Source organism: Mus caroli, unplaced genomic scaffold, assembly GCF_978045245.1.
Source record: "Mus caroli unplaced genomic scaffold, Mus_caroli_1 scaffold_11, whole genome shotgun sequence".
NCBI lineage: Eukaryota > Metazoa > Chordata > Mammalia > Rodentia > Muridae > Mus > Mus caroli.
In genome coordinates this window covers 33,109,697-33,132,457 of record NW_028227266.1, presented here as the reverse complement: position 1 = coordinate 33,132,457, position 22,761 = coordinate 33,109,697, and the positions used below count along the sequence as shown (strand labels likewise).

The 22,761-nt window shown below is 38.8% G+C and overlaps 1 protein-coding gene across 2 annotated transcripts; it reads left to right on the top strand.

Moving 5' to 3' along the window:
- Positions 1-7,508: 7,508 nt before the first annotated feature.
- Positions 7,509-8,601, top strand: LOC115030364 (prostate and testis expressed protein 13). Of its 2 annotated transcripts, XM_029473950.2 has the most exons (4): positions 7,509-7,560; positions 7,672-7,695; positions 7,993-8,133; positions 8,405-8,601. In XM_029473950.2, the coding sequence occupies exons 1-4, from the start codon at positions 7,509-7,511 to the stop codon at positions 8,599-8,601; spliced, it is 414 nt and encodes a 137-aa protein (XP_029329810.1). The 2 variants fall into 2 exon arrangements, with proteins under 2 accessions (XP_029329810.1, XP_085684369.1); XM_085828243.1 differs by lacking the exon at positions 7,672-7,695.
- Positions 8,602-22,761: the final 14,160 nt, after the last annotated feature.

Sequence of the window (22,761 nt, the reverse complement as noted above, 5' to 3'; positions counted from 1 at the left end):
TTGGCTTCTTCTGTTTTTGGCCTCTTTATAATTAGATTTAATGTCAGTTCCTAAAATATTATCTCCTAATCTTACTTTACTTTCCTTTTGGGAAAATTAATTAAAATTTATCCTTAGCAAATATTAATGGCTCTTGCAAAAACACATGACATGTGTTTTAAATACATTTATATTTCTGCACTCAGGCCAGGCAAAATAAACACGGGTTATTAAATTGTATTTTTAGCATCTTCTAAGACAACTAAAACTTAGGTTGGTGTGATTGTCACCTTGACAAGATCCAGCATCACCTTGAGGACAATATAAAAATTAAAAAAAAAACAGAAATAAATAAATAAATAAAAGTCTGTGTTAACTGAGGTAGGAAAACCCATTGCCTTCCATGCTTGGGTGTTGGACTGAACTGGAAGAGAAAGTGATGTCAGAGCCAGCTACACCTCGCTCTGCTCTAACCTCAGAGACCATGTGATATGCAGCCTCAGGTCCCTGCTACCATGCCTTCCAACCACCATGGGCTGAATCCTCAAACTGGAACCCAAACAGATCTGTCCTTTGAAAGTTATATTTGTCAGACATTTTGTCATAGAAATAAGAAAAGCAAAGAGTTGGCCATGCCATCTTCACCTTTTAAGTGTTCTCCACTTTCGAGTAATGTCTCTTCAGGTATTTTCCTTAAGTTATATAAAAGGATTTTTGAGTCCTCCTTTAGAGATCTAAGGTTTACTACTGTTTTGAGTTTTAAAAGCATTTCTGTCTTTATCTGCTTTTACAGAGCACACTTGATCCTATAATTCTTTGTAAGCTGAAGGTTCACTATCAGCATATGGCATAAAAATTATGCCATGGTGTAGTCTTCTCCTCCCTCTCCCACTGTCCATACCCTGCATAAGGCAGAGAGAATTAATCATATCAAGAATAACATTGGCTGATTGTAATCATAGGCATTTGCTCTTCTAGTCTTGTTGCTCAAGACTTTATCAATTAATTTCAAATATTTCCCTGCATTATATAGGAGAGCCAGGTGAGTCTTACTCAAATAACTATTTAAAGGTAGCACCAGCACTTGCCCTTACTGTGGACATTTTGACCAAATTCTGTCTCTCTGGAGCATCTACATACCTGTCCATTTTCACCCAGCTCTCCTGTGTCATCACCCTGAATGTGGAGTCCATGTTAATATGAAACTAGCATATGTGTGGATATTTAACTATTGTCTTTCTGCTCTGCTAGTACAAGACACTGAATCTATCCCTTCCCAGCTTTTCAGTACCAGAAACACAGTTATGGCACTAAGTGTGTTTAGAACAAATGAATCTGGAAGAAATGTGGGAACTTTTTTTTTTTTTTTTTTTTTTTGGTTTTTCGAGACAGGGTTTCTCTGTGTAGCCCTGGCTGTCCTGGCACTCACTTTGTAGACCAGGCTGGCCTCGAACTCAGAAATCTGCCTGCCTCTGCCTCCCGAGTGCTGGGATTAAAGGTGTGCGCCACCATGCCCAGATGGAACATTTTTAAATGGAAACAGAGAAGGTGGCATGTAGGTTGGAAATTAGCTTGCATGTCCTGAGGACCTGAGTTTTGATCTAATAATTGCAGATCTTAAGTGATGCTTCAAATGCAGTGCTCAGAATTCTAGGTAGAGAATGTTGGCCAGGGAACTCTTCACCTCCCACCTTGTAATGGATTGATCCAGGATCAAATTAAATACTGATTTCCCAGCTTCCTGCTTATGTTTCTTGAATATGAATTTAGGGAATTTTTCTTCCAAATTGATATTAGAATAAAAGAGATATAATACCATATTCATTTATTTGTTATTTAAATGTTGTTGCTGATGGGCCATGCTATTGTTTGTTTCATGGGAGTCTTTCATGTATACTGAATTATCTTGCATGTTCTTTGTGTCTACTTTGAGCTGATATCCTCCGTATGTTGGAAAATGACCATATTTGTGATTAGAGCCTTTTCAGATGTGATTGTGGCTAAATGGGAACATATGGGTAGCGCCTAACTCAGTGACTAGTACCTGAACACATGAAAACAGAAACTAAAAATTTGGGTGTAAAGACATAAGAAGAAGGCTATCTACCAAGAAAAGAAGGCTCAGAAAAAAAAAAACCCTACTGAGACCTTGATCTTGAATTATACCATTCTTAACAATGCAAAAATACATTGCTGTGGTTTGAGAAGTCAGTTATCATATCCTGTCATGGCCCTAACCGACTAATATGGAGAATAATATCTAATATGTCATAGAAATCTGAATTATTATTTGGAGATTGTGCCCCATTTTTATGAGAGTCACTGTCAGATTCAGAAAAAATTTCCTTGGCCTTTTGTGTGGGAAAAGCTGAGTGTTTGTGCTTCTCTAGATGGAATGTCATGAGGGTACACAGGATAACATAAAGGGATTGGCAGGACTGGGGCAGCTAAACTTGGGCACTGCCTGAATCTGGGTTTGATCTGGGATCAGGTTCCCTTCTAATCTTTCTGGATCAGAGCTTATTGGTATTCTAGAAGAAAATTGATTGAGCCTCAAAGTTTGACCTAAGAGAAAGAGATTTCACAGACTCTCATAAAATCCCTAGAAGTAAATCATTTTATAGGATATATAGATGCAGAAAGAAAACAAGATTCCAAAGACATCTGTGGAAGTTCCTATGGCCATAGCCCTCTAAACATTTGACCACTCTGCGCTGTGGAAATACAGCTCCAGATTTCTCTCCATGACTCATAGCTAAAGTTATCTCTTTAACTAATCAGTTGGCTCAAGTAAATGAGAGAATTCAGCTTTTCCTGAAGTTCAGCCAAGATTGCAAAGGCTGCCTTGAAGAAATTGTACTTAGTTTCCGACCCACTCAAACTCACAAACCATGGGAAAGCCACGTGGGCAGCTAAACTTTTTCAGACAACTCCTACAGATATCCACAACTGCCAGGTTCTTTCTCTTCCCATGACAGAGTGTCACTCTTAGGCCTTGGTCTGCTGTTGTCTCTGGAGTTGTAACTTCTCAACGGGACCTCTGACTGAGGCATTTGAGACCAACTCCGTTTTTTGGGACAAGGTCTCAATATACAATTCTGCTAACATGGTACTCACTATATAGACTAGGTTGGCCATGAAATCACAGAGATATTTCTTCCTATGCCTTCTAAGTGCTAGCCCTTTCCCAGGACTAATAGAGGGCTCCCACGAATCTCAAATGTCAAGCATTCTATTATCATAATTTCTTGCTTCTTTGTGCTTCAGCAAAGGAAATGAAGGTTGATATAGCCCTGGGATCACTTTTGTGAAAAACAATGTAGGAGATCCTATAAAATGATTCTATGTGGCAGTGGTACTTTTTCCAGGATCTTATGATAGTAATCCATGGAAATGGACAATACACATGGTTACTTTTATGGATAGTGTATATAGATTTCCTTGATCAAGAGAAGTAGTAAGAAGTCATACTGTGGATATCTCTACATGCCTCTTCTTTAGCCTGACTGTCCATATTTGTATAGGAAAGCTCTGAAGGATACTTTCTGTAACTATAGATGCCACAGAAGTTGTGGAATTGCTCATGAGTCCTCCACATATGGTGTTCATAACCAGATGAAGAGCTTAGAAAGCAGAAGGTCATGTGTTAGGAGAGCCTGTGAGAGTAGACTTAGGGCAAAATCTACTATAAGTCTTGATTTCTCAGTCCAGGCAAAAACTCTGTCATGAAGGTCAAACATGTTCATGGAAGAAGTCTACTAAAAGCTCTTTATGAGGAATGTAATTGTTGGTATTTTAGATTTTCCAAAATTCTTAGTTTGTGAAGTCAGTAGTTGAATCTACTATGCCAGGGTTGTTGTAGAGATGACCTGTGAAAAGAGGTGACTCAAAATCCTTACCTAAAGCCAAGTTTATACTCCATACTTTTCTCAACTAGCATCTGGCCTGATAACAGACGACATGGATCAGAGTTTTCCTTTGCCTTCATATTTTGGTGAATTTTGATTGACTTCTATTTCTCATGTGTAAAACAGATGTGAAACTCCATGGCTCCTAAACTTACATATATGAAAAATTATTACTATCCATGGTACCTTTGAAATCATCCAATACCAGAAAGCTTGGAAAATAATTAGAACAAATTGTAACTAAAGGGGGCTTTGGCAGAAAGCTCTCCTTTGTTAGTGGTATATAAGGAAGTAGAGGGTGAAGGGTTTCTTTGTAGGACCTGGCAGACAGAGTAATCTTCTAGGATGAGTGAAGGCTACCAGAGGGTGTGTGTGTCTTTTTACATCTACATACAAGGAGAATTAATTACCTAGTCTCTAAATGCCTTGCAGAATTAGGAATGAGACAGGATAGATGCCACAGGGAAGGAATATTACTGGAGAGACACTTGCCTATTTTTTTGTTTGTTTGTTTACGTGGACTATCTCACAGAACATTGCTATGTAGCCTTTTCTCTGGCACACTGGTATATTATAGTTCTACTATTCAAACTTCTTCCCTGTTTCTTACTGAGTGCAAAGCATTTAACTTTGAGGACACTGTTCTTCATTTGTTTTCCTCTGCTTCTCTCCAGAGGTAAACCCAGTGGAGCATAAACAAAATTCAAACCTACCATTTGCCTTTCCCTTGTAATAAGTGATAATGAAATGGGTGAGGGGAGTCTTTGGGCAGGTGAAAAGCAGGACAGAATAGTTTGCCATACAACCCCTGGTATAAGAAATAATACTGAGAACTGATAAGGTTTCACGTCAGAGACAATGTTGGAGCTAAGGTTATACTTTACAGGTTTACCAGAAGATTCAAGAAAAGATGAAAGGGAATCTAGAAATAGGAGAAGGGATGACAGTTTAGACAGCAAGTCTTTCACTATTTGGGAGGAAGAAGTGTTTTTAAGTATCACAAGACTGTCTATGGTTCATAATGATATTACAATTATGAATGTTATCAAGGGGAAGCTTGTGTATCAGGTATCAGCTATTAAGAATTTCATCTGATGATTGGCTTATTAGATGCTTTCTTAATTCTAGTACTCACCTTCTAGAAAGGATAACAATTTTTAAAAATAATTTATATATTATGTGGAAATGTCATAACAACATATATATTGACATATAAACCACGTGAACATAGACTTTTAATATATGTAGGGAAATAATATTGGATGGAAAGATAGCTAATTACGTTGTTTCTCCTCAGAAATTAGAAACAGAATGAGATTTTCATTTCTTTCTTAACCATTTTTATATAGATCTAAATATTATATCACTCTTATTCTTAGAAAAATATTGGAGTTGCCAAGAGACACAATATATGACTGGGAATAAGGCATTCCATCAAATGTGTTTTATCTTTGAAAACCCATGATATTTTTCTGGCCTGGAATAAAGTCTTTTCCTGGGAGACATGAGCTTGAGCACTTAGCTCAAAGAATCTGGGGCTGTGGTTTGCACTCAGTCTCACATGTTCCAAATGTGAGTCCTATTAAAGAAGTCTTAAAATCACTATGGGAATCCTTTTGGAAAATGGCATGTAAATTCTAGAGTGCAGTCAGATTCACAGAGATTTCTAACCTTAGTGTGATCTACTAGTAACTGTAGACTCTATGTGACAGAGAGAAATTTATCTTTACTTGTCAGAGAAAGCCTTTCAATTGTCTCTTACTCAACACTGTTGTAGAGTAGAAACAATTCCATGTTTCAACCTTAGGAACCTGACTCTAGACTGTAAATGAAGAGCTGACAGGTGTGCACCCTTGTTGCCTTGGTGAAAAGCGATCTTATCTCTAACATTTCTTCATCTTTATCAACAAAAATAGTTCAGTTATTTCTAGCCCACATTGGTGTCAGAGAATTCCTAAGTTATAATAGCTGCCTCAGATAGTCCATGAACCTATAATAGCTCTTCTTTTCACCTTTTGGATCATAGACACACAGTGCAGGCAGGCAGGACACTTGAGCTTCTGTCTTGCTCTGTGTGTGGTGAGGTGTTACATTGAATGGTAAATAATTCAGGTTTTGGGAACTAATCTTCTCAGAATAATGAATGCCCTATTCACTCTCTCCACACCTCAGAAAAGCCTGTCAATTGTGCTGCCTATCAACCATGTAGTAATAGAATTTACAAACTTGTAACTAGGAATTTCATTTTGTAAGCTTAGAAGTAGGACTGTCAGTCCTACTTCCTAAAGACTTTTGGACCATTCTTTGACTTCTCCAATATTGCCTGTATCCGGTCATGCCATTTGTCTTTCTATCATAATCCTGATGATATGATATGTTCAGGGCATAAGCTAAACACAGAAGGGACAGTGGGGACTTCAATACATAAAACCAGTGACTAGAGAAAGGAAAGGAATAAAATGAACACAAATAAGATAAAACCATGTGATCACAAATATATTTGAACACTGCAGGGAAGACAGGAACAAAGGGTGTTCAGTGAGACTTGCTATTACTTCTATATAATTGTGTGTTTCACAGTAAAGGTGGAAGCTGATACCAAACTGAGGGTTAGCAGGAAAATGTACCCCTCCTGGAATTCTCAGTAAGTTCTCTTTCACACGCCAATCTGTCATACATTCCTTTAGGTGTTAGTCCCTGCCACTGTCATCATTATAGTCTGTCTTCCTTGAAAAAAATAATGAATTAAATGCATGAAAGGCTGATGCCACCTTTCTTTCCATCTTTTCTCTATTTCTAAGGTTCTTCTACCCACTCAGAAATTGCCTGAACACTCAGAATAGAGATGAAATATGAAGCTCAGGTTCTGTTACCATACTCTGCAAGGAACTGAGGGTGCTAGTTGTAATACAAAAGTAAGTCAGGAAGACTGTAGTCCCTGAAAAGAACTCACAAGTGCCTTGCTGTCTTGGCTTTATCATATCTGAAAGGATGTCATGTAGATACAAAGCTTAGACATGCAGTTAATAAATCAATACAAACAAATGAAGAGCCAAGGGACTCTCTTCCAGCATGTGATGGTTTGATTATGCTTGGCCCATAGAGTGGCAGAATTATACAGTGTGGCCCTGTTGGAGGAAGTGTGTCACTGTATTGTGGTCTTTGAGACCCTCCTCCTTTGCCTTTGGAACAAGATTTAGAAATCTTGGCTCCTCCAGTGCCATGAATTCCTGGACAGTGCTTCCTGCTATGATTATAATGGACTAAACCAGTGAACATGTAAATCATCCCCAATTAAATGTTTTCCCTTTAAAGAGTGACCTTAGTCGTAGTGTCTCTCCACAGCAATTGAAATGCTAACTAAAACACAGTATGAACTGATGTCTTATGATTGATCCAATAAAAGATTACAAGTTGTCTGTGTAGGCTTAGTTCCAAGTGGTTGGAGAAATATAAACACAGACAGGATGTACCCTATTTTTGGAACATTATCAAGAAGATTCAGTTGGTTTTACCTTAAATTTATGATTCTCTGACTCTAGTTGGATGCCTGAGGGCAGATGATTGAAGTAAATATAGCTGGAACGTCTTGGTGGTACTTTGTCAGAAGGAGGCCCAATTATGTTCCAGAAGCTTCTGCTGAGTGTTTTCATAATTCTCCTTATGGATGTAGGTAAGGCCTGGGAAGAAAAGAGAATGTTATGCTATAGGAGGAAAAGATTTTTATACTTCACTGTGGGACTACTATGAAATGACTTAAGGTGAACTTTTCTTCTCTTCACAGGAGAAAGAGTGCTGACATTTAACTGTACAGTATATTTGGCTTGCATTTATTGGAAAAATCATACTACCATATGAGGAGAAGTTTTTGAACCATTTACACACTGTTCCTCTCCATACCTCACTCACTACTTCTGGGTCTTCCTTCTATAGTTTTGATTTGAGAATGAGTAGGGAATTCTTGGAGGGAATCATTGCTGCCATTAATAATATCAGGGGGTGGGAGAAGAGTGCCACATTTCTTCTCATTGGGTTTGTATAATTTTGACTTTCTAAAGTAGTTATTTTCCATAGATCTAACATTATAAATCTTCCTTTCCTTTAGTGCTTAAATATTGTAATCTGTGTTCGCACCATGATGGGTTAAAATGCCGCACTGACATGAAATCATGCTGGAAGTTTGACTTATGGACACAAAACAGGACTTGTACCACAGAAAACTATTATTATTATGATCGTTTCACAGGTAAGCAAGCTTTTGAAAAACACATGCAAAAGTATCTCCAGTTCTACCCACACATTTTGGACTTAAGATGCAGAGGGAAGTTCAGATCTCATAGGTTCTTACGACAGAGAGCAAGGCATAACTCTGGAGGAAGACAGGCATTTTGGCTGAATATAACTAGAGATATATAGATGAGATGCAGCCACAGCCCTGGGCTCATATTAATTGCAAAAAAATATTATGAGATTCTAGAAGGAGGCATGTTGATGACATTTGTTTTTCTTCTCTTTAGGGTTATACCTTTTTCGTTATGCCAAACTTAATTGTAAACCCTGTGCACCTGGAATGTATCAAATGTTCCATGACCTGCTGAGAGAAACATTTTGCTGTATTGACAGGAACTACTGTAATGATGGCACTGCTAACTTGGATATCTCATCAATACTTATAGAAGATATGAATCAAAAGAAAGAGTTGAACGATGATTGAAATAATGAGGATTTAAACACCTCATGTGCCTATATTCTTGACAATTATACAACCCAGGCCCCATATTCCTCTCTATGTCAGTAAATGTTCCCATGCAAACCCAGTCTTTTTTATTTCCACATTTCAATTAATACGAAAGAGAAAACTCACAAGTCAAAAAAACAAAAAAAACAACAACAAAAAAAAAACCTCAATTCTGTCTCTGGTGTATGTTCTTGTTCTGGTTACTGCCTACTCAGCTTCATTTATGCTTATGTTCTGATGCTCAACTGTAAAATCACCATTGCAAAAAGGAAAATTATTTTGATGGATCTTCATGTTGAGGATCAAGGAAATCAGCCTACGTAGAAACAGGTCCAAGGAATAATATTTCCAGAGGAATGACTGGCATAGGGTAAAAGATGTAGAGGGAGGGTTTGTGTTACTCAAAGCTGGAAAGACAATGAAAAGTTAGAAGGCTTTCTAAAACTTAAATTCAAAGAATAACCAGTAAATTTGATGAAGTTCTAATGCCTACCACCATTTGAGGGAAATCATCTGGCCATAGCTACACCTGTCCACTCACCTCTTGGCCATGGTATTTCTATATACTTTAATATGCTCTCATAGTCAAAGAAAAACATGTCAAGATGAAAAATATGTTGAATACTACTCACCTATTCTAATCTGAAGAAGCAAGTGTGAAATGCAAGTCTTCGGGATATTTTCATATAATATTGCATTTAGGGAATCAATGATGAGATGTAGGTTTCAAATATCAACATAGCTTTGTAATAGAAAATGTAATGGTCAGAAAGACTTTTTGAAAACTCCTGTAATTTGGAAACATAATTAACCATTTACATAGATTTATCAGCCACTGACTTTAAATTTCTTTGTTAGCATGTTAACTCTCCCACATTTTAGATCCTAAATACCTAACTATGTATTTTTTTACCTTTATCATTTATTTTATTTCTTTTTTGTAAAATATATTTATTACGTATTTTCCTCAATTACATTTCCAATGCTATCCCAAAAGTCCCCCATACCCTCCCCCCGACTTCCCTACCCACCCATTCTGACTTTTTGGCCCTGGCGTTCCCATGTACTAGGGCATATAAAGTTTACATGTCCAAAGGGCCTCTCTTTCTAGTGATGGCCGACAAGGCCATCTTTTGATACATATACAGCTAGAGTCAAGAGGTCCGGGGTACTGGTTAGTTCAAAATGTAGTTGCACCTACAGGGTTGCAGATCTCTTTAGCTCCTTGGATACTTTCTCTAGCTCCTCCAATGGGCGCCCTGTGATCCATCTATTAGCTGACCATGAGCATCCAATTCTGTGTTTGCTAGGCCCCGGCCTAGTCTCACAAGAGACAGCTATATCAGGGTTCTTTCAGCAAACACTTGCTAGTGTATGCAATGGTGTCATCGTTTGGAGGCTAATTATGGGATTGATCCCTGGATGTGGCAGTCTCTAGATGGTCCATCCTTTTGTCTCAGCTCCAAACTTTATCTCTGTAACTCCTTCCATGGGTGATTGTTTCCAATTCTAAGAAGGGGCAAAATGTCCACACTTTGGTCTTCGTTCTTCTTCAGTTTCACGTGTTTTACAAATTGTCTCTTATATCTCAGGTATACTAAGTTTCTGGGCTAATATCCACTTATCAGTGAGTACATATCATTTGAGGTTTTTTTTGTGATTGTGTTAACTCACTCAAGATGATGCCCTCCAGGTCCAACCATTTGCCTAGGAATTTCATAAATTCATTCCTTTTAATAGCTGAGTAGTACTCCATTGTGTAAATGTACCACAATTTTTGTATCCATTCCTCTGTTGAGGGGCATCTGGGTTCTTTCCAGCTTCTGGCTATTATAAATAAGGCTGCTATGAACATAGTGGAGCATATGTCCTTCTTACCGGTTGGAACATCTTCTGGATATATGCCCAGAAGAGGTATTTCAGGATCCTCCTGTAGTACTATATCCAATTTTCTGTGGAACCACCAGACTGATTTCCAGAGTGGTTGTACAAGCTTTCAATCCCACCAACAATGGAGGAGTGTTCCTCTTTTGCCACAACCTCGCCAGCATCTGCTGTCACCTGAATTTTTGCTCTTAGCCATTCTGACTAGTGTGAGATGGAATCTCAAGGTTGTTTTGATTTGCATTTCTCTGATGATTAAGGATGTTGAACACTTTTTCAGGTTTTTCTCAGCCATTTGGTATTCCTCAGGTGAGAATTCTTTGTTTAGCTCTGAGCCCCATTTTTTAATGGGGTTATTTGATTTTCTGGAGTCCACCTTATTGAGTTCTTTATATATATTGGATATTACTGCCCTATCTGATTTAAGATAGGTAAAGATCCTTTCCCAATCTGTTGGTGGCCTTTTTGTTTTATTGATGGTGTCTTTTGCCTTGCAGAAGCTTTGCAGTTTCATGAGGTCCCATTTGTCAAACCTCCATCTTACAGCACAAGCCATTGCTGTTTTATTCAGGAATTTTTACCCTGTGCCCATATCTTTGAGGCATTTCCCCACTTTCTCCTCTATAAGTTTCAGTGTCTCTGGTTTTATGTGAAGTTCCTTGATCCACTTAGATTTGACCTTAGTGCAAGGAGATAGAAATGGATCAATTCACATTCTTCTACACAATAACCACCAGTTGTGCCAGCACCATTTGTTGGAAATGCTGTCTTTCTTCCACTGGATGGTTTTAACTCCCTTATCGAAGATAAAGTGACCATAGGTGTGTGGGTTCATTTCTGGGTCTTCAATTCTATTCCATTGGTCTACTTGTCTGTCACTATACCAGTACCATGCAGTTTTTATCACAATTGCTCTGTAGTAGAGCTTTAGGTCAGGCATGGTGATTCCACCAGAGGTATTTTTATCCTTGAGAAGAGTTTTTGCTATCCTAGGTTTTTTGTTATTCCAGATGAATTTGGAGATTGCTCTTTCTAATTCGTTGAAGAATTGAGTTGGAATTTTAATGGGGATTGCATTGAACCTGTAGATTGCTTTTGGCAAGATAGCCATTTTTACAATGTTGATCCTGCCAATCCATGAGCATGGGAGATCTTTCCATCTTCTGAGATCTTCTTTAATTTCTTTCTTCAGAGACTTGAAGTTCTTGTCATACAGATCTTTCACTTCCTTAGTTAGAGTCAGGCCAAGATATTTTATATTATTTGTGACTATTGAGAAAGGTGTTTTTTCCCAAATTCTTTCTCAGCCTGTTTATTCTTTCTCTAGAGAAAGTCCATTGACTTGTTTGAGTTAATTTTATATCCAGCTACTTCTCCGAAGCTGTTTATCAGGTTTAGGAGTTCTCTGGTGGAATTCTTAGGGTCAATTATGTATACTATCATATCATCTGCAAAAAGTGATATTTTAACTTCATCTTTTCCAATTGTATCCCCTTGATCTCCTTTTGTTGTCGAATTGTTCTGGCTAGGACTTCAAGTACTATGTTGAATAGGTAGGGAGAAAGAGGGCCTTGTCAGCCTTGTCTAGTCCCTGATTTTAGTGGGATTGCTTCCAGCTTCTCACCATTTACTTTGATGTTGGCTACTGGTTTGCTGTAGATTGATTTTATCATGTTAACGTATGGGCCTTGAATTCCTGATCTTTCCAAGACTTTTATCATGAATGGGTGTTGGATCTTGTCGAATGCTTTTCCGCATCTAACCAGATGATCATGTAGTTTTGGTATTTGAGTTTGTTTATATAATGGATTTCGTTGATGGATTTCCGTATATTAAACCTTCCCTGCATCCCTGGAATAAAACCTACTTGGTCAGGACGGAGATTGCTTTAATGTGTTCTTGGATTTGGTTATCGAGAATTTTATTGAGTATTTTTGCATCTATAATCATAAGGGAAATTGGTCTGAAGTTCTCTATCTTTGTTGGATCTTTCTGTGCTTTAGGTATCAGAGTAATTCTGGCTTCATAGAATGAGTTGGGTAGAGATCCCTCTGCTTCTATTTTGTGGAATAGCTTGTGCAGAACTGGAATTAGATCTTCTTTGAAGGTCTGGTAGAACTCTGCACTAAACCCATCTGGTCCTGGGCATTTTTTGGCTGGGAGACTATTAATGTGTGCTTCTATTTCTTTAGGGGATATAGGACTGTATAGATTGTTAACTTGATCCTGGTTTAACTTTGGTACCTGGTATCTGTCTAGAAATTTGTCCATTTCGTCCAGGATTTCCAGTTTTTTTTTCTATATAGCCTTTGGTAGAAGGATCTGATGGTGTTTTGGATTTCTCCAGAATCTTTTGTTATGTCTCCCTTTTCATTTCTAATTTTGTTAATTAGGATGCTCTTCCTGTGCCCTCTACTGAGTCTGGCTAAGGGTTTATCTATCTTGTTGTTTTTCTCAAGGAACCAACTCCTCCTTTGGTTGATTCTTTGAATAGTTCTTCTTGTTTCCACTGGGTTGATTTCACCCCTTAGTTTACTTATTTTCTGCCGTCTACTCCTCTTGAGTGAATTTTCTTCCTTTTTTTCTAGAGCTTTTAGATGTGTTGTCAAGCTGCTAGTGTGTGCTCTCTCTAGTTTCTTTTTGGAGGCACTCAGAGCTATGAGTTTCCCTCTTAGGAATGCTTTCATTGTGTCCCATAGGTTTGGGTATGTTGTGGCTTCATGTTCATTAAACTCTAAAAAGTCTTTAATTTCTTTCTTTATTCCTTCCTTGACCAAGGTATCATTGAGAAGAGTGTTGTTCAGTTTCCACGTGAATGTTGGATTTACATTAGTTATGTTGTTATTGAAGATCAGCCTTAGTCCCTGGTGGTCTGATAGGATGCATGGGACGATTTCAATATTTTTGTATCTGTTGAGGCTTGTTTTGTAACCAATTATGTGGTCAATTTTGGAGAAGGTCCCATGAGGTGCTGAGAAGAAGGCATATTCTTTTGTTTTAGGTTAAAATGTTTTGTACATATCTGTTAGATCCATTTGTTTCATAACATCTGTTAGTTTCCCTATGTCCCTGGTTAGTTTTTGTTTAAATGATCTGTGCATTGGTGAAAGTGGTGTGTCCTGTGAGGAACTTGGGGGTATCCAGAAACTCAGCGCACAAGGAACCCCGGTGCTGGAGTGGACCGGAAGGGACTTGTGCCCCTAATCAGGCTGGGTTATCTGCTTCCCTAGGTAATGCAGTCTCAGGTCCCGGGCGATTGGATTGGAGCAGACGCTGTGTTCCACTCACCAGAGGTCTTAGGATCCCGTGGGGGATCCTGTGTGGGTCCTTGTGGATGTCCGGAGACACCCCGGGCCAGGAACTGCAGTGCTGCAGTTGACCGGAAGGTGATCGGATGTCCGGAGCCTGAAAAGGGAGCTGCCTCAGAAGCTTTGTGGCTCCCACCTGTCCCAGAAGCTGTCTGCTTCTGTGTGCACACTCTCACCTGTGCAGACTACTTTTCGGCATAGTCCCAGAACCAAGATGGCTCCCGCCGTTCCTGAGGCCAAAACCTTCCGGGCTGGGTGGACACCTGTCCTCTGGCCAGGGAGGTGGTCGGATGTCTGGAACCCGAAAAGGGTGCTGCCTCAGAAGCTCTGTGGCTCCTGCCTGTCCCAGAAGCTGTCCACTTCTGTGTGCACACTCTCACCTGTGCAGACTACTTTTTGGCGTAGTCCCAGAACCCACCTAACTATATTTTAACCATGTAATCACATATACAAATCCAATATTATCTCAGATATAGCAGTAGCATCCCTCTGTAGTTTAATCATTGTGGTTTCTTATTAGTATCTACCAAGTTATATTTATGAAAGTAGAATAAATCTTTAGATCTCGAACTTATTTTTGAAACACTTCAAGTATAATTAAGGCAGTATTTGCCCAACTATAATAATAATAAAATAATATAGAGATTAGAATTTAACTTCATGTCAAGTGGGGAATATGAGAGAATCCTTCATTTGGGTTTGAATAATTTTTAATTTCTTAATTTTAACTTTATTTGTAATTCATTTTTTTAAACTCCTCATTCCATTCCCTCCCTTCCCCATCCACCTTATGACAGTTCCACATCCCAAAATACCTCCCCACACTATCCTATCTCCAGGTGGATGCCCTCATCCCCCACCCCACCTGACCTCTAAACACCCTGGGGCCTCCAGTCTCTTCAGGGTGAGGTGCTTCATCTCTGAATGAACACAGACCTGGAAGTCCTCTACTGTATGTGTTTTAGGAGCCTTATATCAGCTGGTGTATACTGTCTGTTTTGTAGTCCAGTGGTTGAAAGATCTCAGGGGTCCAGATTAATTGAGACTGCTGGTCCTCCTACAGAATTGCCCTTCTTTTCAGCTTCTTTCAGCCATCCCTAATTCAACAACAGGGGTCAGCTGCTTCTATCCATTGGTTGGGTGGAAATAAATGCATCTGACTCTATCAGCTGCTTGTTGGGTCTTTCAGAAGGCAGTCATGGTAGATCCCTTTTTGTGAGCACAGCATAGCCTCAGTAATAGTGTCAGGCTTTTGGGCCTACCCCTGAGCTCTATCCCTATATGGGCCTGTTGCCGGACCTTCTTTTCCTCAGGATCTTCTCCATTTCCATGCCTGTAATTCTTTCAGACACAAACAATTATGGGTCAGAAGTGTGACTGGGGATGGCAACCCCATCCCTCACTTGATGTCCGGTCTTCCTGCTGGAGTTAGCCTATATAACTTCCCTTTCCCAACTATCAGGAATTTCATCAAAATCCATCCCTATGAGTCCTGGGAGCCTCTCATCTCCCAGGTCTCTGATGCATTCTGGGGGTCCCCTCAACCTCCTATTTCATGAGGTTGCCTGTTTATATTCTTTCTGCTGGCCCTCATGGCTTCAGTCCTTTTCCCTCAACCAACATCAGATCAGGTTCTCCTTTATCCCCCACTGCCCTCCACTCCATCCACATTATCTCCCCAGCCCCACCTACCTTCCCCACTTGTGATTGCTTTCTTCCCTCTCCCAAGTGGGACTGAGGCATCCTCATTTGGGCACTTCAGGTTCTTGACCCTTTTGAAATCTCTGGACTGTATCTTGGGAATTCTGTATGGGTGTTTCATGTTCTTTCCTTATTTTGACTAATATCCACTTATTAGTGAGTACATACCATGCATGTCCTTTTGGGTCTGAGTTACATCACATAGGATGACATTTTCTAGTTCCAACCATTTGCCTGCAAAAGTCAGAATGCCCCCATTCTTAATAGCTGAATAGTACTGCGTTGTGTAAGTGAACCACACATTCTGTATCCATTATTTTGTCATGGGACATCTAGGTTGTTTCCAGCTTCTGATTATCACAAATAAGGCTGCTATGAACAGAGTGGAACACATGTCCCTGTGGCATGGTGGGGCATCTTTTGGGTATATGCCCAAGAGTGGTATAGCAGGGTCTTCAGGTAGATTGATTTCCAATTTTCTGAGGAACCTCCAGATTGATTTCCAGAGTGGTTGTACCAGGTTGCAATTCCATCACCAATTGAGGAGTGTTCCTCTTTCTCCACATCCTCCCCAACATGGGATATCACCTGAGGTATTGATCTTAGCCACTATGACTGGTGTAAGGTAGAATCTCATGGTTGTTTTGATGTGCATTTCTCTGATCACTAAAGACTTTGGGCATCCCCTTAGATGTTTCTCAGCCATTCAAGATTCCTCAGCTGTGAATTTGTGGTTTAGTACTATACTCCATTTTTTTTTTGATTGCCTTGTTTGGTTTTCTGGTGATTAACTTCTTGAGTTCTTTATATATTTTGGATATTAGCCCTCTATCTTAAGTGGGATTAGTGGAGATTTTTTTTCCAATAAGTAGGTTGCTGATTTGTCTTATCTACTATGTCCTTTTCCTTACATAAGCTTTCCAGTTTTATGAGGTCCCATTTTTCAATTCTTGATCTAAGAGCATGAGCCATAAGATTTTTGTTTAAGAAATTTCCCCCTGTGCCAATTAGTTCAAGGCACTTTCCCACGTTCTATTCTATTAGATTCAGTGTATCTGGTTTTGTGTTGAGGTCCTTGATCCACTTGTACTTGGGCTTTGTACAAGGTGACAAACATGGGTCTCTTTTCATTCTTCCACATACAGACAGTCAGTAAGACCAGCACCATTTATTGAAAATGCTTTCATTTTTCAATTGTATATTTTTGGCATCTTTGTCAGAGATCAAGGTGTGGTTTTATTTCTGGGTCTTCAATTCTATTCCATTGATCAGCATGTTTGTCTCTGTACCAATACCATGCAGTTTTTATCACTATTGCTCTGTAGTAAAGCTTGAGATCAGGAATGGTGATTCCCTCAACTGTTCTTTTATTGTTAAGAATTGTTTTCCCTATTCTGAGTTTTTTGCCTTTCCAGGTGAATTTGAGAATTGCTCTTTCCATGTCTTTGAAGAATTGTGTTGGGATTTAGATGAGGATTGCATTGAATCTATAGATTGCCTTTCGTACGATGGCCATTTTTACTATGTTAATTCTGCCAATCCATGAGCATCTGAGATCTCTCCATATGAAATCTTCTTCAATTTCTTTCTTGAGAGACTTGAAGTTATTGTCATACAAGATTTTCACTTGTTTGATTAGAGTTACCCCAGGATACTTTATACAATTTGTGGCTATTATGAAGGGAATTGTTTCCCTAATTTCTTTTTCTGCCTGTTGATCTTTTGTATAAAGGACGGCTACTGATTTAATCGAGTTAATTATATATTCAGTCACTTTGCTGAAGTTTTTCAGCTGGAGAAAGTCTTTGGTAGAATTTTCGGGTCACTTATGTATACTATTATATCATCTACAAATAGTGATACCTTCATGTCTTCTTTATCAATTTCTATCCCCTCAATCTCTTTTTGTTGTCTTATTGTTCTAGCTAACACTTCGAGTACTATATTGAATATATATAGGAAGAGTTGGCATCCTGTCTTGTCTACATTTCAGTGGGATTGTTTCAAGTATGTCTCCATTTAATTTAATAATTGCTGTTGGTTTGTAGTAAATTGCTTTTATTATGTTTATGTATGGGCCTTGACTTCCTGATCTCTCCAATATGTTTAACATGAAGAAGTGTTGTATTTTGTCAAATGCTTTTTCAGCATCTAAGGAGATGATCATGTGATTTTTTTTCTTTGAGTTTGTTTATATAGTGGATTATGATTATGGATTTTCATATATTAAACCAACCTTGCATCCTCTGGGATGAAGCCTAGTTGATCGTGGTAAACGATGGGTTTGATGTGTTCTTGAAATTTTATTGAGTATTTTTGCATCAATATTCATAAGCAAGACTGGTCTGAAGTTCTCCTTTTTGGTTGGGTCCTTGTGTGGTTTAGGTATCAGAATAATTGTGGCTTCATAGAACGAGTTACATAGCAGACCTTCTGTTTCTATTTTTGGAGTAGTTTGAAGAAAATTGGTATCAGGTCTTTTTTCAAGGTCTGATAGAATTCTGCACTAAATCCATCTGGCCCTGAGCTTTTTTTTTTGGGGGGGGGGTTAATGATTTCTTCTTTTTCCTGGTGTGATATGGGCCTGTTTAGATAGTTTACCTGCTCTTTATTTAACTTTGGTATGTGGCATCTGTCTAGAAAACCTTTCATTTCATCTAGATTTTCCAGTTTTGTCAAGTATAGACTTTTATAGTAGAATCTACTGATTTTTTTGAATTTTCTCTATTTCCGTTGTTATATCTCCTTTTTCATTTCTGATTTTATTAATTTGGATACTCCCTTTAGTTAATTTGAGTTGGGGTTTATCTATCTTGTTGATTCTTTCAAAGAACCAGCTTTTGATTTTGCTGATTCTTTGTATTGTTTTCTTTGTTTCTATTTGTTTAATTTACACCTTGTGTTGACTATTTCCTGCCTTCTACTCCTCTTGGGTGACTTTGCTTCTTTTTGTTCTATGGCCCTCAGCTGTGGTGTGGAGGAACATCAATATGAACTAACCAGTACTCCCAGAGCTCCCTAGGACTAAACCACCAATCAAAGAAAGCACATGGTGTGACCTGTGGCTCTAGCTGAATATGCAAAAAAGGATGGCCTAGTTGATCATCAATGGGAGGAGAGGCCCTATGTCCTATGAAGGTTCTATGCCCCAGTATAGGGGATTGTCAGGGCCAGGAATGACAGTCAGTGGATTGGGGAGAAGAGGGAGGGGGAGAGGATAGGATATTTTCAGAGGGGAAACTAGGAAAGGGGACAACATTTGAAATGTACATAAAAAATATCTAATATGTATATATGTATGTATGTATGTATGTATGTATGTATGTATGTGTGTGTCCCATTTCTTTACCAGGGCATTTAGTGCTATGAACTTTCCTCTTACACCTCTTTCATTGTATACCATAGATTTGGGTATGATGTGTCAACATTTTCATTAAATTCCAGAAAGTGTTTAATTTCTTTCTTTATTTCATCCCTGAGCAAGTTATCACTGAGAAGAGTTGTTCAGTTTCTTTGGATATGTGGGCTTTCTATAGTTTTCGCTCTTATTGAAGATCAGCCTTAAGATCTGATAGGATGCATAGTATTATTTCAATGTTCTTGTATCTGTTGAGGGTTTTTTTTTTTTTGACCAATTATATGGTTGATTTTGGAGAATGCACCATGAGGTGCTGAGAAGGTGTATACTTTTCTTATAGGGTGCAATATCCTGTAGATATCTGTTAAATTCTTTTGGTTCATAACCTTTCTTACTTTCACTGTGTTTCTATTTACTTTCCTTTTCATTGACCTATTCATTGTTGAGAGGATGTGTTGAAATCACCCACTATTATTGTGTGGGGTTCAATGTGTGTTTTGAGTTTTAATAAAGTTTATTTTATGAATGTGGGTGCTCTAGAGGTTCAGAATTGAAAGTTGCTCTTGGTGGATTTTCCCTGTGATGAATGTGCTTCATCATGCTTGATAACTTTTGGTTAAAAGTCCATCTTATTAGGTATTAGGATGGCAACTCGTGCTTCTTTCCTTGATCATTTGCTTTGAAGACCTTTTTCCATCCTTTTACTCTGAGATAGTGTTTGTCTTTGTTGTTGAGGTGTGTTTCTTGTATGCAGCAAAGTGCTAGATATTGTTTGCTTATCCAGTCTGTTAGCTTATCTCTTTTCATGGTTGAGTTGTGTGCATTATTATTGAGAGATATTAAATAGAGATGACTGTTGGTTCCTGACATATTTGTTGTTGTAACTGGTTTTATGTGCTTGTGACTCTGCTTTTGACTTCGTTGTGAGATGCTTAATATCTTGTCCTTTTTTTGGTGTAGTTATCTTCCTTGTGTAGGAGTTTTTCTTCCAGGACCCTCTGTAAGTCTGGGTTGGTAAATAGATACTGTTTGAATTTGGTTTTCTCCTGGAATCTTTTGTTTTCTACATCTACGCTGATTGAGAGTTTTACTGAGTATATTAGCCTGGTCTGGCATTTGTGTTCTTGTAGAGTCTGCATGACCTCTGAAAAGGCTCTTCTGGCTTTCATAGTCTCTATTGAAAAGTCTGGTGTATTTCTGATAGGTTTACCTTGTATGTTACTTTGCCTTTTTCCCTTGCATCTTTTATTTTTTTACATTTTAATTTCTTTTCTTTTTTTTAATTAAGTATTTTCCTCATTTACATTTCCAATGCTATCCAAAAAGTCCCCAATACACTCCCCCCCACTCCCCTACGAACCCACACCCACTTTTTGGCCCTGGCGTTCCCCTGTACTGGGGCATATAAAGTTTGCAAGTCCATGGGCCTCTCTTTCCAGTGATGGCCGACTAGGCCATATTTTGATACATATGCAGCTAGAGTCAAGAGCTCTGTGGTACTGGTTAGTTCATAATGTTGTTCCACCTATAGGGTTGCAGATTCCTTTAGGTCCTTGGGTACTTTCTCTAGCTCCTCCATTGGGGGCCCTGTGATCCATCCAATAGCTGACTGTGAGCATCAACTTCTGTGTTTGCTAGGCCCCGGTATTGTCTCACTAGAGAAAGCTATATCTGGGTCCTTTCAGCAAAATCTTGCTAGTGTATGATATGGTATCAGCGTTTGGAAGCTAATTATGGGATGGATCCCTGGATATGGCAGTCTCTAGATGGTCCATCCTTTCATTACAGCTCCAACCTTTATCTCTGTAACTCTTTCCATGGGTGTTTTGTTCCCAATTCTAAGAAGGGGCAAAGTGTCCAAACTTTGGTCTTTGTTCTTTTTGAGTTTCATGTGTTTAACAAATTGTATCTTATATCTTGGGTATCCTAAGTTTTTGGGCTAGTGAGTTCCTTTGTGATTGTGTTACCTCACTCAGGATGATGCCCTCCAGGTCCATCCATTTGCCTAGGAATTTCATAAATTCATTCCTTTTAATAGCTGAGTAGTACTCCATTGTGTAAATGTACCACATTTTCTGTATCCATTCCTCTGTTGAGGGGCATCTGGGTTCTTTCCAGCTTCTGGCTATTATAAAAAAGGCTGCTATGAACATAGGGGAGCATGTGTCCATCTTACCGGTTGGAACATGTTCTGGATATATGCCCAGGAGAGGTATTGCTGGATCCTCTGGTAGTATTATGTCCAATTTTCTGAGGAACCGCCAAACTGATTTCCAGAGTGGTTGTAAAAGCTTGCAATCCCACCAACAATGAAGGAGTGTTCCTCTTTCTCCCCATCCTTGCCAGCATCTGCTGTCACCTGAATTTTTGATCCTACCCATTCTGACTGGTATGAGGTGGAATCTCAGGGTTGTTTTGAGTTCCATTTCCCTGATGATTAAGGATGTTGAACATTTTTTCAGGTGCTTCTCTGACATTCGGTATTCCTAAGGTGAGAATTCTTTGTTCAGTTCTGAGCCCCATTTTTAATGGGGTTATTTGATTTTCTGTAGTCCACCTTCTTGAGTTCCTTATATATATTGGATATTAGTCCCCTATCTGATTTTGGAGAGGTAAAGATCCTTTCCCAATCTTTTGGTGGTCTTTTTGTCTTATTGACTGTGTCTTTTGCTTGCAGAAGCTTTGCAACGTTATGAGGTCCCATTTATCGATTCTCGATCTTACAGCACAAGCCGTTGCTGTTCTATTCAGGAATTTTACCCCTGTGCCCATATCTTCGAGGCTTTTCTCTACTTTCTCCTCTATAAGTTTCAGTGTCTCTGGTTTTATGTGGAGTTCCTTAATCGACTTAGATTTGACCTTAGTACAAGGAGATAGGAATGGATCAATTCACATTCTTCTACACAATAACCAACAGTTGTGCCAGCACCATTTGTTGAAAATGCTGTCTTTTTTACACTGGATGGTTTTTGCTCCCTTTTCAAAGATCAAGGGACCATAGGTGTGTGGGTTCATCTTAGGGTCTTCAATTCTATTCCATTGGTCTACTTGTCTGTCACTATACCAGTACCATGCAGTTTTTATCACAATTGCTCTGTACTACAGCTTTAGGTCAGGCATGGTGATTCCACCAGAGGTTCTTTTATCCTTGAGAAGACTTTTTGCTATCCTAGGTTTTTTGTTGTTCCACATGAATTTGCAGTTTGCCCTTTCTATTTCCTTGAAGAATTGAGTTGGAATTTTGATGGGGATTGTATTGAATCTGTAGATTGCTTTAGGCAAGATAGCCATTTTTACAATGCTGATCCTGCCAATCCATGAGCATGGGAGATCTTTCCATCTTCTGAGATCTTCTTTAATTTCTTTCTTCAGAGACTTGAAGTTCTTGTCATACAGATCTTTCACTTCCTTATTTAGAGTCATGCCAAAGTATTTTATATTGTTTGTGACAATTGAGAAGGGTGTTGTTTCCCTAATTTCTTTCTCAGCCTGTTTATCCTTTATGTACAGAAAGGCCATTGACTTGCTTGAGTTAATTTTATGTCCAGCTACTTTATTGAAGCTGTTTATCAGGCTTAGGAGTTCTGTGGTGGAATTTTTAGGGTCACTTATATATACTATCATATCATCTGCAAAGAGTGATATTTTGACTTCTTCTTTTCCAATTTGTATCCCCTTGATTTCCTTTTGTTGTCTAATTGCTCTGGCTAGGACTTCAAGTACAATGTTGAATAGGTAGGGAGAGAGTGGGCAGCCTAGTCTAGTCCCTGATTTTAGTGGGATTTCTTCCAGCTTCTCACCATTTACTTTGATGTTGGCTACTGGTTTGCTGTAGATTACTTTTATCATGGTTAGTTATGGGCCTTGAATTCCTGATCTTTCCAA

Coding starts and splice junctions, on each gene's coding strand:
- LOC115030364 (XM_029473950.2), top strand. CDS start 7,509: ATGTTCCAGAAGCTTCTGCTGAGTGTTTTCATAATTCTCCTTATGGAT. Junction 7,561..7,671: donor AATTCTCCTTATGGATGTAG/GTAAGGCCTGGG, acceptor TTCTCTTCACAG/GAGAAAGAGTGCTGACATTT. Junction 7,696..7,992: donor AAGAGTGCTGACATTTAACT/GTACAGTATATT, acceptor CCTTTCCTTTAG/TGCTTAAATATTGTAATCTG.